Source organism: Watersipora subatra, chromosome 1 (genome assembly GCF_963576615.1).
Source record: "Watersipora subatra chromosome 1, tzWatSuba1.1, whole genome shotgun sequence".
Taxonomy (NCBI): domain Eukaryota; kingdom Metazoa; phylum Bryozoa; class Gymnolaemata; order Cheilostomatida; family Watersiporidae; genus Watersipora; species Watersipora subatra.
In genome coordinates this window covers 57,102,558-57,121,306 of record NC_088708.1, presented here as the reverse complement: position 1 = coordinate 57,121,306, position 18,749 = coordinate 57,102,558, and the positions used below count along the sequence as shown (strand labels likewise).

Genomic DNA, 18,749 nt, shown 5'->3' with positions numbered 1-18,749 from the left:
ATTCTTGTAATTAAATATTTTTGCAAGATATTAAAAACAGAAAGATACTAGAAACCTTCGGCAATTGGACAATGCCATTGACTGGTGAAATGTGCACGTTTTTCTTGTGAAATATGCACGACTTAACGGTTTTACCCTCAGTTGCACGGCTTTATTGGCGTATCGTTGGCCGGTCTTAATTTTGATTAAAAAAAGCTTGTCAGGTTTTAATAGCGATTATAGGCCAAATTAATCTGTCTAGTTATGTATAATCCGATCAGATGGGTAAAGTTTAGGATATTGTCTACAAATTTCAAAGACTTGGTAACTTATTTAAATAGGTTTATATGTGTTTTGTATCGTTATTATACTTAAACGACTCCATTGAAAAATGGTTAAATTTGTTGATGAGATTTCGGTACAAGGGTTTGCGACGGTGTTGATGAATAATTTTCGTGAGTTGTGTGCACATGCATTTATCATAAATCTCTCAAACTGTCGCTTCGCTTGTGTTTGGTCGTGGGATAATTTATTACAAACTTGAGTGTACAAATAAAATATCAAATACAAATAAAATTTTACAAACGATGAATGGAGTAAATATAAACAGTTTAGTCGATATGGCGGTTGTCTGGCAATAAAATTAAACTGATACTCTTGATAAGTAAATACTAGCCTGTAATGGTGCTCTCTGACTAGTTATTTTGGTAATAGCAGCTTTATATCGCTGTCACTGTCTTGGGTAGATGTTAAAGGCGATTCTCTCACTACTACATGGTGGGTAAGGCAGTTATCATCAGAACTGTCATCGTGGCTTACTATTGCAAAGTTCTGCCGGTTGGCCAAAGATTTGTGCTCGTAAAGGCGTTTTTGATCCTTTTTTTAAAACAGATTTATTCTTCTCATTAGCAGCTGCGGTCACTTCTACCTCAATTCTATGACCTCCCTGAACGATTGGTGATCTTTTAGGAATGACATTACCACTTTTGCAGTCATTGTGCCTCCGTGTATGATGAAAAATCTCTCACACTAAAACAAATAACGAAGCGGTAGAGATGGAAAAAATAAATATTGCGTTTTACCGAAGAACCAAAGTAAAATTCAATTATTAATTTAGTAAATGGTTTTGAAAAAAAACTCATTATTTACCACAAGTTGTTGGTTCATCAAAGGCCTCCAAATTGATGAATATTCGTGAAAACCTCCGAACACAGCAAGAAATTTATTGCTTAGCATGATCGACTCGTAGTTGTAAGCTAATTAGAAACCGAAAAACGCGGTGTGTGAATGCGTAGGGTAAACTCTATTGCTATAGAGTTAACTCTTAATAGAGAGTGACCGTGTTCATCCGCGAATAAATTAATCCGCGAATAAATTAATCCGCGAATATGCATGAAAAAGGCAATTTGCGCGAAACTTAACTCCGCAAATAAATTAATCCTGTAGGGTACAAATGATAATAAATACAGCTGATGTAATATCTCCACCGAATCTATCAGACCAATCTCCACCAACTCCTATCAAATACGCTCACTAAATCGCCTACAGTTCGTAGATACCCACAACTGTTAGACGCAGACCTGAGTTCTATACACGCTCAAACCAACACACGCTAAGCAAGTACATGTAGTAGTTAAAACTATTGATGGAGAAGTTGATATGTATGTACTATTCCGAGAGTTCAGTTTTGTTCCTGCCCAGACATGCACAGCTAGTGCTCTATAAATAGCTTAGGATGAGTCATCCCTCATCTTTTGGCTTACCTACTAGCTGGTCAGCTGGCCTTGTTCAGTGTTAACCCTTTGGCTGGGTTAAAGCCCCCCAAAAACAACGCAAACCTGTGTAATATTTTTTCGAAAATTCAATAAAATCGATATTTTATAAACATGCATAGCTCAAATCTTAAAGTTATTTCTATGAGCAAAAATTTTTGTACATAAACATTCATTCACATATCTACTACTCAAAAAAAATACAACCATGTGCAATTGTCCCTGTATGAAATGCTTGGAAGCGTTTTTTTCGATAGAGTCAAACGCTATCGTAGCCGTGCGAGCCACCATAACGATCGTTTTTTCTGTATCTTCCAAGTAAATTAAAAGTCCAAAAAGTTTGCATCACTTCTATCATTTGAATTATTTTTATTCTGATCAGACAAAAAATCACTAATGTTCGCAGGATCAAATAATCTTTTATTTTACCGTTTTGAAAGTCAAGCCGATTTTGACTGGTTTTTCCAACTTTTATTCTTTTTCAAGGAGGCGCGATTTGTTTAGCTTTTAGCGCAAAGCGACGCCTCTCAGATAATCGTGTCATATTGTAAATCATCGACCGATATCTTGTTGATGATATTTAAAACTTACTAGTGTTCATATCCTTTGTTTATTGTTACTAGGCGACAGCTTTATAAACGTCTACCGAAATCGACACAAATGTCGTTTCCCCACGCAACCGGTAAACGACATTTTTGTCGTTTCCCCTGCCAAAGGGTTAAGTTGGCTAGTTTAACTGTGGTTCAGTTGCTGATAATATTGTCTAATTGTAATATTATATTGTTTATTGCTTCTTACTACAAGATGTAACAGATTGTGTACATATACTATACGTTTGTTATGAATGGAAAAATCGATAGTTTTAGCGGAAATCTCTTGTGGCTGATGAGAAGAACTTCTCTAGCTTTCTTTATTTTTTGTTCTTTTTCACCAAGAATTCCAATCAGTATGTCATTAGAAACTGCTTTTCTGTAAGCAGTCATTTTTTGGTCGGCTAGAAATGCCCTCAGTATTTTGGTGATATCTCAAAAACTAGGCATCCAATCAACTTGAAACTTTGGAATTATACTGAAAATAAAATCTGAAGTTAGTGATCAAAATTTAAAAATCTATTAAAAACTGGAGGTGCAGAAACGCAAAGTGGCACTACAGAGCCCAGATTACTCGGGCATAGAATCAGGATCAGGTGTAAGATCCTGATCAGGGTCAGCATGTTTTTAGGATTAGTTGAAAATGAATTCCCCGAATTATCTCGGTGTTAACATTTGATCATTTGGCACTATTGCTATTAACCCAATGCTTCTATAAGCTAATTTTACAATTCATTTGTGCATGAACGACTGATCAGAACTGTGAGCCAGCATGTTCTATTTGAAAGCATTTTTAAAAGAGATTGGGAAGAGCTAGAGAGTGCTTTTAGTTTGAGAGGAGTGAGATGTGATAGAAGTTCAAATCCAGTAGCAGCTGAGATAAAATCTTTTAAATACAATACAGGGTTCTGCACCAGTGTGTCATTACAATATATAGTGATTTTCAGCCAACGTTTTTATACATTCGCAATATTTTTATTCTTATTTGAACTTGTTAACAAATTGGATCAATACATTGAGTTTCAGTTGAGAGTAAATTTTCATTCGCATATCAAGATGAAATTAATTTTATGCCTAACAAAACTGCAGTGTTTATAATTGTTTTCTTGATGCATTTCTTATAGATACTTGATAGTTGCTTGTCTAGACATTTTTGCTTACAACATATTGTAGGTCAATAAATGGTGGCGTCTCTTACCTCACATTGTAGTCTTTCTCTTTCAAATAGAACTAGTACTCGGTTTATTTGCTCCTTCTCACATGCATTCTAATGTCCTTGTGATCAGCTTTCTCAGCTTTGTGAATGACCTTCTCTCATTCGGAGTAGTAATGCGCTTTTCCATCTTATAATAATTGGTCATTATCTCATGAGCATATACATGGATATACTGTACATTCAGCTATGATCTCTAGCTTTATTGTCTGCAGAATGTCTTATAAACTATTGTGCTGCTAAAAAAAAGTTTTACATCAACAGAAAGTTATGCCAAAAAGTGTTTACTCATTTAACAAAAATCATTCTAGATGGTTCTTTTAAAATCGCAGATTAGGAAAAGGTTTAAACTTTCTAATCTTTCTGATTTCCGGGAAGAATTGAAATATAAACTTCTCAGATGTTCTGTACCCTTTCGACGCATCATCCGTGTCAACTGATTTTGCATGGACTAATATGTCTGTTTTTTGTATTGACATAGATTTAAGCAAAACTTTCTGATTTTTATAGTTCACATCATTTAGGGCCTGGAACTATAATATAATAGTTTTACTAAAATGTCATCACCAACTTTCAACAGTCTGATTATAAAAGTTTACTCAAAGCTAATTTGTTATTAAAGCTCAAGCTTGGCACAAGTTGATGGTAGTTTTATTAGAATTATGACTAGGGGTTGTGATCAGTCTAGTGAGGTGCCTATTATTTGTCATTAAAATGTTAGGTCCTATGGTTACAAATAGCTTTTCCTAACTATCCTTGTTTAAATAGCAAACACATGAGGAGTTCATTTCCAAAACCAGTTATTCCCGATTTTAGCATTTTTCACAAACAAGAAAAGTTTGTACGCTCAATATTGTTCAACATAATTGGCATAGTTTTTAGTTAATTCTCAATACAAATGACAAAGCAAGCTTATACTTTCTTTTTGTTCAACAATTTTGACAAGAAGCATGGTAAACAGCAAAGATTTCTGCATTTTTTTTCAAAAGCAGTTATTTCCAGAAATAACTGCTTTTGACATGAAAGAATCAGCAACCAGTGATTTAAACAATAAGTCTTAGATAATAGTCTGACTTTAACCACAGCTTTAGGTGAACTAATAATTAATGCGGACTAGTTACAAGTAGTGAACCAACATGTTATATACAATAATATCTCAAAAATAAAAACATACCGTATATCGTTTTACTGTAAAATGCATCTTATTTAGAAAGAAATTCTCTACAAGGCATGTATAAAATTATTTAGTAAATCTCACACTCGCAACTTTTTTTTGCGTTGAACAAACGGGGTGTGTTTCTTATATCTGGTTTTGCTGTTTTGAAAAATAATTGAAAATGAAATTGCACGTGATTGGCAGTAAGGTTGTTTAAGACATCATTTGATTAGTCTAGCTAATGTTTGGGTCTTGTAATGAAAAGAAAAGTGACACCCTATTGATAAGGCAATCCATCGACTAATGGTCTGTACTTATTTTACTGTGCAAACCGATACATTGGCTCGCGAAAGAGTTAATAGCAAAAATAGTAGTAGATTACTACTACTAGCACTAGTTAACTTTTGTACTAAACACAAACAAACATGCATTGTGTTTGATATGAGTGTTTCATTTTTCTTTGCCTTCTGCAATTTAGTTAAATTTTGGTTTCAAGCCAATTTAACAGTAAAATGTTTAAATTAATTACCTTCTACATTCTCTTTGTTCTTTTTACTTTTACCAGGTCGCGTTATTTGCACAGGTTCTTCCAAAAAGTCATTTAATGTTGCTACAGTAGAATTACTTGTTGAAGATGCATCCATCATGAAAGCACAGGAAGTGGAGAGATGGCTTACAAAACTAAGTCAACGAATCAAAAAGCTGACCTAGTTTTACAACAACCAATTGAAAAGCAAGCACAAAAATAACTGCTTTTGGAATAAAACCCAAAAGGAAATAACTGGTTTTGGAACAAAACAAAGATTTTAGTGGGTGCAATGTATGAGAAATAACTGGTTTAGGAACAAAAAATCCATTGAACAATGTACTCATATTATTAGAGTATAATTTAAGATTAAAAAATCAAAAAGTGCCACAAATGGAAATAACTGGTTTTGGAAATGAACTCCTCACATTATCTTTGATTTTTAGTGCAAAAATTAATTTAAAAGATCTTGACTTGCGATAGTAATTTGTAAGAACAAATTATCGACCGTTTTGAAATTAAGAGTTGAAGTAATCGCCTTAATTTTATTACATGTAGGTTTAGTTGTTCAATCAATTAATAATGCATACACTTTTGGGCTCTCTAAATTTTTCTAAATCTCAACAAAGTTTTTAGGTTTTAAAGTAATATGACCACAGAGAGCTGGTCTAGGAAAGGAAACTTTATTTGGATTCTCTCTTTGACCACTTATCATCTAAACCTGCCATGTGGTAAATTTAATCATACTCTACCGTTGACATTTTTAAATACCAAGTGCAATCACATTGTCGTAAATTATGTGGCCCACCAAAAATGTTTTGCTTTGGTTAGATTTTAGATTGTTTGGCCATTTAAAGATTAATACATGGTCTTTGAACCATAAATATCTGCATGTGGCTTGCAATATGTCTCCTGAAGAGGTGACTGATTGGATGATGCGTGCAAACCCGTCAAAACTACTATTTTGACCTGTCACTGCTCTCTTCAAATCATCATACATTCTGACATATACTCTTTTATTTTGCCAAAGAGTGTGTACATAAAGTTTCAGTAGAAAGATGTGTAAAAAAGACAAGCGCAATGTCCAATTTTATCAGTATTAGCTCTTCTATCAAACGTAAAATAAACTGCCAAAAGCCTGTCTAGGAAGTCTGAAAAGTAAAAAAAAAGAGTTGATAAACATATTTTTATTATTTGAAACATGTTTATGACAGTTTATTTGAGTTATATTGACATGTAGATTAGCTATGTTTCGGTTTGAAGGATGATACTTGCGAGGAAAATTTTGAAATTAGAGTTTCATGATTTTTATGTTCATGACTGACTATTTATATGAATATTAAGTATAACTGTGTATTGTATGTAGCCAAGCAATAATTGTAGCTAAACTACTTATATTTTTAATATTTCATTGTGAAATTCTAATTTGGTTTCAGCAAGTAAAGATTTTTGAAAATCTGGAATTTTCTAAAACTACCTTTGAGACACACGTCTGCATGGAAGTAATATGAAATCTCTATCTTAATTTTATGCCATTTAAAAGAGGAGACTTGTCTTGTTATTTTGAAAATTGAATGGGGAACTTATCTCAATTCAGTTTCTTGCAGTGGTAAGTTAACTTATAGCATTTTTCTAAGAAATGACAGGTATTTGAGGTAGCTCGCATGAAAGTTAGTCGGTTGCGAATGAGTTAATGGACATTCGTATGTCGCGTATTAACGCTAACGCTTTGTTAAAAAAGATGAGGAATTCTACACCAGAGGTCATAGCGGTATACTCCTGTCTCACTTAGCAGTACACTTTCGAAATGGGAATGACGAAGTCTAGAAAGTGTTTAAAATGGAATAGCTAGCGTGACATTTTCTTCCGTTTCATTTGCTAGTGCCATTTCCATCATTGACTTGCGGATTAACCGGGTCATATAAACATTGTATGTTATTTGATGAAAGCTTTCTCTAGTTGCAACACTGTAAGTTGAGGCATAGTGAAATGTTATCGAGACAGTGTGAGTGACATTTCATCAATGTGTAATTATTACACTCAGTGATAAATATATACTCGATGTGAATGATCTTCTTCATGCGTAATATGCTTTCTCGTGTGTATCATATGTATATTGATAAAAGACCAAAAAAGTCAAGACAAAAATCAGTTTTGTCTCATGCAAATTGGCTCATCTAACCATGTTCAAACATATTGCTCTTTTAATTGCTCTATTTTAATTGGCTAGTAAAGAGGCCATCTAGAACTTGTAAAAGTAAGACTTGCAAATCAAAAGAAATACTCTATGCAGCATAGATAAAGCATCCCCTTCTCCAAAAAAGAAGTGAGAAGGGGAAAAGCGAGAATGGGGATAGGAGAGGGTGGCAAATAAAGCCCTGATGGCTCATGATTTGTGTGCAACATTTCATAGCTTTTATACTTTTAATCTATGGTGGTTATCAGATATTATCACAGAATTGCTTTAGTTTACTGGATTATGTATACAAGAAGGTTTTTATGTGAAAATAAATGTGATTTTGTCACCTTCTCCTCATTAGCTCCATTGTTAACAACAGTGCAGTCAAGCATGAGGTACAATACAATGACGGTCCGTCATGCTATTTAAGACTGACAGGCTTTTTCCCTATTGGCCAATCTAGGTTTATATATCTATGTATAATATACTATTACAGTTACTAGAGCAAGATAGTCTGCCTTTTTGACCTGTCTAACAGTCACTGTGTAACCACAAGCGCTGGCAAAGAATAACAATCTTTGTTTATCGGTTTTTGTCTAGTGTTTACTGTAACCATTGTATGTTTAATTTGATTAATAAAGTAATTGTGGTAGTGTTCTTACCAATAATAGCCATAAGAGTATAGAGTTGACAGAGTTTTTATTGTATAAATCCATCATGTACTTTATCTGTGTAATCTCTATTGTTATGTAAAAGTCGACGTGTCTGCAGGTGTGGCTGAGTCGTTATGTAGATTTTAACTCAAGCTGACCTAATCGTAGATTTATTCCTGTACTTGACAGCGGTAGTGAACCATCGAGCTGTGCTTTCACCCGTCACCTGCAAAATGACTGATGACCTACCTGTTCCAGATGAGGATTTCTTTACCGGTTTGTCTACGCAGGAGCATACATAGTGAGTGATTTAGTAAAATAATGTAGATCGGTTGGGTATGTTGTATTGTAGTTTGCTCTGACAAGTATCTAGTAGTTCTGGCAGGTGTCTGGTTTCTCTGACAGAAGTCTAATGGTTACAGGTATCCAGAGGTTATGACAGGTGGCCCCTATCATTTATTGCCCACTAGTATTTGTCAAAAAGTTCTTTTGGGATGGTTAGAATGTTTACCGTACAGGATGAAAATATCCGATGGATATAAAAATTCGCGATTTCGCGGACAGTAAACTCCGCGAATTATTAAATTCCGTGAATAATTAGTTCTATTTTTTATCACAAGGGAGAATAACTACTGTATCAAATTGAAAACTAGTCGCTAGGCTAGTTTTTAATATAACTACTAAACGTAGGTGAGTTCCAAAACATTTTTAAAATCATTGCCTAGGCTTTGAGCTAACACCATTGCCAATGCATCACATTTATTTACAAAATTATTCAAGGTTGTCACAAGATAGGCAGAATGGCGTCATAGCGAAAATAGCCACTAGGCAGAAGTACTAAACGTAGCCGAGTTCCAAAACTTCTTTAAAATCATCGCCGGGGTTCGAGTTTTATTACCATTGCAGCAAACTTTACAAAATTATTCAAGGTTTTTACAAGTAGTTCGGCATGGCTTCATCATCGCAAAAAGCTCTCCTAGTCTTAATACATTGAAATCAACTCCATCAATCTCGAATACCGAAGTTGAGGACGATCATGATTCTGATCTGGACATTGTGGTATGTATTTGATGTGCAGATACGTTTTTCCATTATTAACTGCATTAGTTAATTATTTTGTTTAAAAACTGATCGCTTTCATTAAACACTTCAGCTATTGTTTTTGTACTTCCTTGACACTTGTTAAGATTTTTTTCTTTTTTGTGTTTACTGCAGATTGAGAATAAAACAACCTACTCCGATTACGAAAACTAGAGACAAGTAGTAATATTCATCAAGGCAGGAATATTGGCAGAGAAGCAACCAGTCAACCCAGACCCCTTCATTGACAACAACTCCTTGATATCGCTGCAGCAAACATGATTAAATTATATATTTTATTTCATGTATAGATATATTATAATTTATTACAAACTTGAGTGTACAAATAAAATTTTACAAACGATGAATGGAGTAAATATAAACAGTTTAGTCTATATTGCGGTTGTCTAGAGCAAAAAAATTAAACTGATACTCTTGATAAGTGAATACTAGCGTGTAATGGCGCTCTCTGACTAGTTATTTTGGTAATAGCAGCTCTACATCGCGGTCACTGTCTTGGGTAGATGTTAAAGGCGATTCTCTTGCTACTACATGGCTGGTAAGGAAGTTATCATCAGAACTCTCCTCGTAGCTTACTATTGCAAAGTTCTCCCGGCTGGCCAAAGATTTGTGCTCGTAAAGGCGTTTTTGCTCTTTTTTTAAATCAGATATATTCTCCTCGTAAGTAGCTGCGGTCACTTCTATCTGAATTTCCAGACTTCCCTGAATGATTCGTGATCTTCTAAAAATGACATACACCACCCTTGCAATCATTGTTCTTCCGTGTATGATGAAAAATCTCTCTCTCACACTAAAACAAATAATGAATTGGTAGGGATGGAAACATGAATATTGCGTTTTACCGAAGAACCAAAGTAAGATTCAACTAATTTAGTAAATGTGAAAAACTCATTACTTACCACAAATTGTTGGTTCATCAAAGGCCTCCAAATCTGTGAATATTCGTGAAAACCTCTGAACGCAACAAAGAATTTATAGCTTAGTACGATCCACCCGTAGTTGTAAGCTAAATAGAAACGAAACGCGCAATGCGCGCAGCCGCGCATGCGTAAGGTTAACTCTATTGCTAGACGTAATAGAGTTAACTTTTCCTAGAGAGTGGCAGTTTTCAGCCGCGAATAAATTCATCCGCGAATATGCATGAAAAGACAATTTTCGCGAAATATAACTCCGCGAATAAATTCATCCTGTACGGTATGCACTGATTCTTGTTGGCTGGCCTTCACACTGGTGAGGAATATTTTGATTGAAAGGCCGTAGTCTGAGGTCTTGGATAGTTTTAAATATCTAGCTTTCATATGGTCTCTCTTCCATTAGAATTACATCTTCAGAATGCATTGTGGTACGGAAATACTTGTGGTAAGCTTTACTAAATCTTATCTTCAGTAGGGTGCAATTAGTTTCCAGGAGCGGGCAATCCTGGGTTACAGACCACGAGTTATACTCATGGAAAAAGTGCTATTGACATTAATATATTCTTTATAATAGACCATTTTAAATGCTTATTTCTCTATTATATAATAACCTAAAACACTTATTTTTAGTGTCTAGGATGAGCGAAACATACACGTAGGTAGTTTTTGTAATTATGTAAGGCTTGACATCGCTTACATTTTTACTGAATCTACTTAATCTACTGAATTACTGACTCTGGTAAATAGTATGTATAGGTATACCATCGACTATATAGGCTGAGCTATAACATCTCACTGACTCTGGTATATAGTGCATGTAGCTATTTATTCAGCGATGTGAACAATTTGTTATCGAGTCAACCATCTGGAAGAAGCCAGGATTGAAGTATCCTGGAGGTTATTATTCCAAAGCATGATTTGTCATGTATTCATTGCATTCATGATAAAGGACCCACAAATCATTTGTCATATACCTGTCATAATTTATGAGAGAGAACCCACAACTTGGGTGTATATTAACATTCAGATCTGTTTTAGTTGTTGTTCGTATCTATATGTAATAGTCCATGCACCTCTCGCCGTCATTCACCAGGAGACCACAACTGGCAAATTTATCAAAGATAAACTTACCATAAATTTTTGTAGATTTTATCAGAAAACATCCATAGTTTTCTATCATTTGTGATTGTTGTTGATGTTTGAGGTGATCTGACTGCCAGGATGTTTCAAGAGTAAAATCAATAAAACTCGATCACGATTAAAACGCTCAGAAGAAAAATATGTAGAAATTGACTAGTTATCGTTGTGGTAGTTGATATCAGCTATCATGTTCAAATTGAAGCGTTACGCATCTCTATTTTGTTAGTCCCTATTACAATTATTGACATCATAATTGCACTTCTGCTTGATCTGACGTTTTAATTGCGGTCTAGTTTTATCAATGTTAATCTTAAAACATCCTGACAATCAGATCACCTCAAACATCAAAAACAGTCGCACATGATTGAAAAATACCGATACCTTGTGATAGATAAACTTTATTATAAACTTTCGCAAGTTCATCTCTAACATACCGGTCATAACGTTGATTATTCTCCTTTAACAAATCATCCAAAACTATTGCAAATACTTTTTTTAAATTCATTGGTTTTTAACATTTGCTGGTATAATCTGTCTACATATCCAAACTCATTGATAAATTTGTGGTAGAGTTATCTTGCCACTGGAAGTTTATGGGTCAGAAATTCTTTTGGCTGACCAGCTGTGGTATGAAAATGGTATGGTATTACTAGATCATTATTGACAAGATGCGGTCTCAAGATGGCAGCTCAAATAATAATAATCGTATTTTATGACATTTAGCTCAGATTCCACCAGTCAACAGCACCCTATTTGTCCACCTGGAGCTGGATATGTGCCCTATGAAACCACAAGCAAGGTAAAATAGAGCATAAATATATTGCATGACATACGTAGCCATATTAAAAATAGCCACCAAAACATCCGCAGAATACCTAACACTGTGTTCACCTACCTAAAAGTTTGGCTACATGGAAATACATCGCTGACGAGTAGGGTAGATAGTAAACTAACCGATGAGTCACCTTGACAAATAGATTGACCAATGAGAATTGAACTCAACTCTGTGAACGTCGTGATATAATTTTCTTGTGCCATTATTGAAGTATTGCGAGCATATTTATTATCTAATGTGGATCATCAAAAATTTGCGGGAATCTTAAAATCTGTGCAGCTGTTAACGCTGCTGTACTTTTGCTTATGTAAAAACTGCTACACATAAAGTACAAAGCAGAAGAAATTGCTGTTTGACTGATGTAATTGCTTAAAGAATTATAACCTTTTGTGAAAAGCTTTAAACCATAACTGTCACGTACAACTTTTATCGTAATTCCTACGTAAATCAGACACGCTGATTCTGATTTTGTACTCAAAATAAAGATTGGTCCACTAACCTTCAAAGTCATTTAAGCTTTTTTAAAGTGTTTTAATATCCATTTCGAAAACAACACACTCGGCATTACAAGCTCCGTCCATAAATATGTGACAAAACCTAGCTTTTTCAAGAACGGAAGTTAGGAATGTTTAATCCGATTTAGAATTATAGAGATGGGTGTCTTAAAACCCATTATTTATTATCTAAATCCAGCCTGTAAAATAATCTCAGTCTTTTATGAAAAGTATATAAACTATTTAAAATTGCTTATGGCTTGTTACATGATGTTTAAATAGGCTGATTGCCGAGAAAAATGAGCTCAAAAACGCGCGGTTTTATCACAAGCTTGCGTTGTTATCGCAATGTTTTTAAAATATTAACACAAATTTTAAATATGCAATGTTAAATAGCTTATCTACCTTTAAAAAAAGACTGAGATTATTTTTAAGGCTGAATTTAGATATTAGTGGATTTTAAAACACCCATCTCTATTATTCTAAATCGGTCAAAACATCCCTACATAATTTCTGTTCCTAAAAAGCTAGGTTACGTCACGTATTTATGGGCGGAGCTTGTTGTGCCGATCGTGTTGTTTTGGAGACCGATATTAAAACGCTGTAAAAAAGCCCTCATTACTCTGAAAGTTAGTGGACTAATCTTTATTTTAAGTACAAAATCGGAATCAGCGTGGCTGATTTACGTAGTTAATACGATAAAAGTTGTACGTGACAGTTGTAGTTTAATTTATACTAGTGGGCTTTGTATATCTGTTACAGGTGAGAATATTGTTATTTATGCATAAATACATATATTTGTGAGATCACTATTTGAAAACGAATCTTTGATGGAACAAACTTGTGTTGAAAATGAATAAAATGGAATTGATGCTAGGTTTGTTAGAATAACTATTTCAGCCAATCACAGGTGCATGGGTTGTATCTCTACTGGTTCAGGCCAACACGTTTGTTTGGCTACACAAATAAGTATTTCTCAGGCGTGTAGCCAGGCTATAACTCTTGCAGAAAATCAAGGCCCAAAGGTTTTGGTATAGAATTAAAATTATTTACATCAATTATACTGGGAAAATAGCTAAAAAATATTTTGAACAAATCACTTTTCAAGCAGCTTATTCGGGTAGATTATGGTAGAAAACCATTGAATGACTATAGTGCTATCGCTTGCAGTGTTGGTGTGGTGTGTTGCTTGTAGTTGCTCTGCTATGGAACTATTCCCATCTAGGTACTGTGACATACTCTGATAGCAATAAACACTTTGAATACTATTTATTGTATATAGCTAAGGATTTAAAGATTCACAACCTCTTGTATTATTCACTATACAAATACACAATGCTACTATGTTATTGCTAGTTTGTGTGGAGCTGCTAAGGAGATTGTTCCTGATATGAGCTGATTTGATGCTATGAGCGACTTGTGTGAAAGACAGACTTATTCTGATTGTATACGTTAGGTATTGTGGGTCTAACTCTTATTTTTTATTGTAATAATACAACATTAATATTTTCACAAATTTTTGGCTGCAAACAAAAATGGAGAGCAGCAGTTGACAAAATTGCCTTAAAAACTTGAGAGCTGTGGCACGCATCACGCTTGGTATTTAGCTAGCGAAACATGAAGAGAATTGGCACATAACACGCTCAGTGCTTTGCCACAATTTGTCCCACCACCCAAGTAGCCATGTAACAAAGGTAATAAATAGTGGATTGAGAGGAACAGAATGGCATTATGCTGAAAATGGTGATTGCTGCGTAGCGATAAGGGACAGTAACGTCACAGTTTCAATAGGTCTACAGTCTAGCGATACAGTCTAGTCTTCCTACAGTCTAGCGACCTCCAGCGATCTGCCAAAGTTTAGCTATGGCAACTTTAGCATTTTGACAAAAAATATGTTGACACCAAGCTTTTGGCTGCTATGATTAGTTGCAATGGCGGCACCATTCTCCTAGCGCATGAAGGTTAGCTGTTGACTCACACAGTCTATCAAATTTAGTGGCCCAACTCAGGCTGCAGCTTGAGTGAAACTCGTGTACTGAGTCACTTTTATTGCATAGCAGCACTTTTGATCACAACTGGATTAGAAACTGTGACATCACAAGTATTACATATGTTACTCAGCGCATTTAGGACCGCATTAGAATGTTCGAAAAACTGCCTTTGCTCTTCGTTTATGGCTTTATGCAGTACGCCTTGTTCTATCTACCAAAAGAGGTACTAAACAAATTACATTACTTTGGTGGCAAAAACAATCTAGGTCTTAGACATGAACTTGCACTAATTTTAGGAGATTTTATCAGAAATTGTAGGTATTTCTCTATCATTTGTGATTGCTTCTGATGTTTGAGGTGATCGGACTGCCAGGATGTTTCTAGATTAAAATCGTCAAATCATTAAAACACTCAGATCATGCGAAAGTGCAATTCTAATGTCAATCATTGCAAAGAGTCCGAATAGAGATGCGTAATAATCACTATGTTTCCATGATGCGCAGTACTTCGATGCAGCCCCCTCCAAAGTCGAGGGGATTGTACATTTACATGCTGCGCAGTGGTTTTCAGCAAATTAGCCAGAGAAGAGAAATTATATTAATCAAATCGTCGGATGGAATCAAATCGCCGGATGAAGACATGGACTCGATCATGGATACCGAACGTCAGAAACGGTCCTTTTATGCTTCTGTCGTCATTATACTTTTATTTACAATACACATTCACAAGGTTTTACAAACCTTAACACATTTTTTACAAAGTAATATATTTTAATAAGTATTTTTCAAGTAATATATTCTTTAAATGTTACTTTAGGACTTGCTACATATTTCTCGAAAAGTGTTGGTATCGATAACAAAGTCCAGGAAAGTAATCACCTCATCATCTTTGTGGGGTCAGACCATGATATAATTAAATTTAAGTGAAAGAAGATCGGAAGAATAGAAAAAACAAGATAACTTTTGTACTAGTTTATAGCCCTCGATGAATCTACCTCCGCAGCAAGAGAGCTGTGCGCAGCCACTGCGCAATTGCCGTTTCCTTGCTGCGAATTTGCACTGGCTTCGCATTGATCAGTGTGTAGTGATTTCAGTGCGAAGACGCCGTTTCCATGATTCGGAGAGAGCGCAACTCCGAAGTACTGCGCATCATGGAAACAATGATTGTAGCTTGAACGCAATAGCTGATGTCAAATATAGCAATGATAGCAAATAGTGATGTCATTTCGCGATTTTTAATCGTTTAATTTAATCGTTTTAAAGCGAGTTTTATCAATTTAATCTTGAAACATCCTGGCAGTTAGATCACTTCAGACATCAAAAACAATCGCAAATGGTAGAAAAATACCGATACCTTTGGATAAAATGTGCTGAAACTTTGTGCAAGGTCATCTTTAACAGCAGTAATTGCAGGCAGCCACAGTAATCGTATCATCATAAATTTGCCTTTTGCTTTTATGTTTATGATTCAACATCTGGTGCCCTTAGCTCGCTGCTTGCATCTCTGTTCAGCTTTGCCACTGGCTCTGTTTGAGCTCTTTCTTCATTACCAGACTTGATGTTTTTATTTAGAATAGAAACGGTGATCAATCACTCACGGAGCCATTTCTTGATCTGTTTGTAGACACGGTAGGTAAATATCTATTGCTCACTCTATTTATAGTTCGACAAATGTCACTTAAGAGCTGACACCTTCTCTTTCAAGCCTAGTTTATGTTGGGTGCCGCTAGAGTGTGATGGAATGTGTATTTGGGCATTGGCGTTAAAAAACATCTGGTACAGATGGAAATGTTTTGCTAGGTCAAACTTTTTCATTCTACTAGGCCGATGGGAAATGATTGTTTTTACTACAGTTAATAAACATAAAATGTGCATTTAGTAATTTGTTGCTATTAAAAAGAAAACGAAGTCAATTTATGTTCCTAATGGGACTAATAAAAATCTTACACCACATTCTTAGCCTCTGATTGGTTATAATAAACCACATTCCTAGCCTCTGATTGGTTGTAATAATTTTCAACATTGTAAATGGGAATTTATTTGCATCCTGACTTGAGGAACAATTTGTTGCCAGTTTCCTGATTTTTCACATGATTGGGTAGTTCTTACAGTAAACCAGCCTCCACCTATAACAACAGACTCAGTGCATAATTAATAGATTTATTTGCAACCAAAACTTGTTCACATTGTGGAAATTATGGATAAAACTTGTGTAACAAAACTGTTAGTATTCAATATGCTCAGCCATGAGATTGACCAGACGCATCTCTAATATCTACAGACACATTTGCTATCGACAGTAGAGTTGCCCCGATTTTGGTATCGGAATCGGTATCGGTGCCGATATGAGTGTCAAGTATCTGAATCGGTATCGGCCGATCTTTTCTTAAAAAATCTGAACCTTCCGATACTTTTTACAGATCAACCATTTAGCAGAAAACTGTATTTTAGCCTGCTATACTAATAAAAATTCATCAGCTGTAAGCTTCTTACTTTTACTTGATGAATTTCAGGCCTGCCACACAATTTATTTCATGTCTATAGCCTGATCAACGCAGCGAAGGAAACTTTTTAGCCAGAACGTAAACAAAAAGTGTGGTATTTCCCAATTACAGCGATAGGGTTTATTGCAAGCAATCACGAACAAGATAACAAAAATGGGAAACAAGAACGCAGTGCAATATTTCTATTTACTAGCATTACGAAAGTAATTTAAACAGTCGACGCATAAAGTTATCTATCACTCTCTTGATCCTGACGATACAATGGATCGTTTGTATTGTACAAAAAACGGTAACCCCAGTGGCGTATCGGTATGTAGCCTGTCCTCCAACATCTGTTGCAAGGGAATCCCCCTTCAGTACGCTTGGCTACATTGATAATGATGGAAGAAAAGAGACGTCTTACTGAGATAATTGAATCACTAACGGTTTTTAAAAGAAACATTGATTTGCTCTAAACTTGTACAGGCACAGCAGTTCATCCAACAATAGAAGAGGGACTTCGTTATCACAGATAGAACTGTACCACTAACAGTAATTACCTTTATTTACAAATTACAAGAAACATGGACTGTTTTGTTACTACATGCACGGTATGTCAGTATGTGAATATGTATATATTTTTTTTCCATAAATGCAAACAAATAAATACAATAATATTCATGTTTTCTTTGCATTATGTTTGTATTTGCATAATAAAATGAGCTACTATCTATGCAACACAAAAGATCTGAATCGGATTATTTTTCAATTAGGATCGGTATATCGGATCGGTATCTGAATCGGCTGGTGAATTTAGAATCGGGGCATCTCTAATCGACAGACACATTTGTGATATCTACAAACACGTTTGTGATATCTGTAGACAAATTTGTAATATTTACAGACACATGTAATATCTACAGACATAGTTGTGATATCTATAGACACATTTGTGATATCTATAGACACAATTGTGATATCTATAGACACAATTGTGATATCTATATAGACACAATTGTGATATCTATAGACACATTTGTGATATTTAAAGACTCATTTGTGATATCTATTGACACAATTGTGATACCTATAGACAATCCTTCAGAGATAGTCTTCTGCCTTTTTGACCCTTTATATGAAAAATTGAGTTTACCTATTTTATGAAGTATAGGCAAAATTATATTTTCAAAATATTGTTACCTGTTTTTAAATAATACATGTATTTTAAACATTTTGGAATGTTTAAAATACATACAGATTTTTCTGCAATGAAAAAGCTAACAACACACTTAACTTTTAGTAAGCATTGGTAGATCGGCTTTTACATGAGCACTCGTATTCTGAATAGGGTTGAGGTGGTTGCGGTATCATTGATCGCAATGATACCTGACTGAAGATAAAATGAATGAAATTTCCGCTTGTTTAACATCTTATCCGTTAGCTGTGGCCTAAAAATGCCGACGTGATGAAAATATGTAGACTCCTAACATCATCATTATAAATCGGGTAGTTTCAGAAGTTCGATAAAGACAGGCTTTATGTAGGAATGTCTCGATATGCCATTACCTCTTTCAACTCATGTTCTCTCATGTGGCGACCTTTAGCTCAGGGAACAGCTCAGTCCATGAATAAATTATGTAAGCTAGGAAATTTAATGATGACTTGATATTGTAGACATGCGTGGTGGCATAATCACTTCACGCTCTTCAACTGTTGTAACTAAC

At 34.9% G+C, this 18,749-nt stretch overlaps 1 protein-coding gene across 4 annotated transcripts in view; it reads left to right on the top strand.

The window, feature by feature from the left end:
- The window catches only part of LOC137392602 (thyroid hormone receptor beta-like), a 95,467-nt gene that overhangs the window by 9,735 nt on the left and 66,983 nt on the right, over nt 1-18,749 (top strand). For 3 of the 4 annotated variants that reach the window (XM_068079021.1, XM_068079020.1, XM_068079022.1), the window contains exons 2-4: nt 8,258-8,369; nt 11,947-12,022; nt 16,115-16,171. In XM_068079021.1, the coding sequence (XP_067935122.1) occupies nt 8,302-8,369; nt 11,947-12,022; nt 16,115-16,171 (201 nt within the window). In that variant the 5' untranslated portion in view covers nt 8,258-8,301. The remainder of the gene's footprint in view (nt 1-8,257; nt 8,370-11,946; nt 12,023-16,114; nt 16,172-18,749) is intronic. The other variant, XM_068079023.1, reaches the window with a different exon arrangement.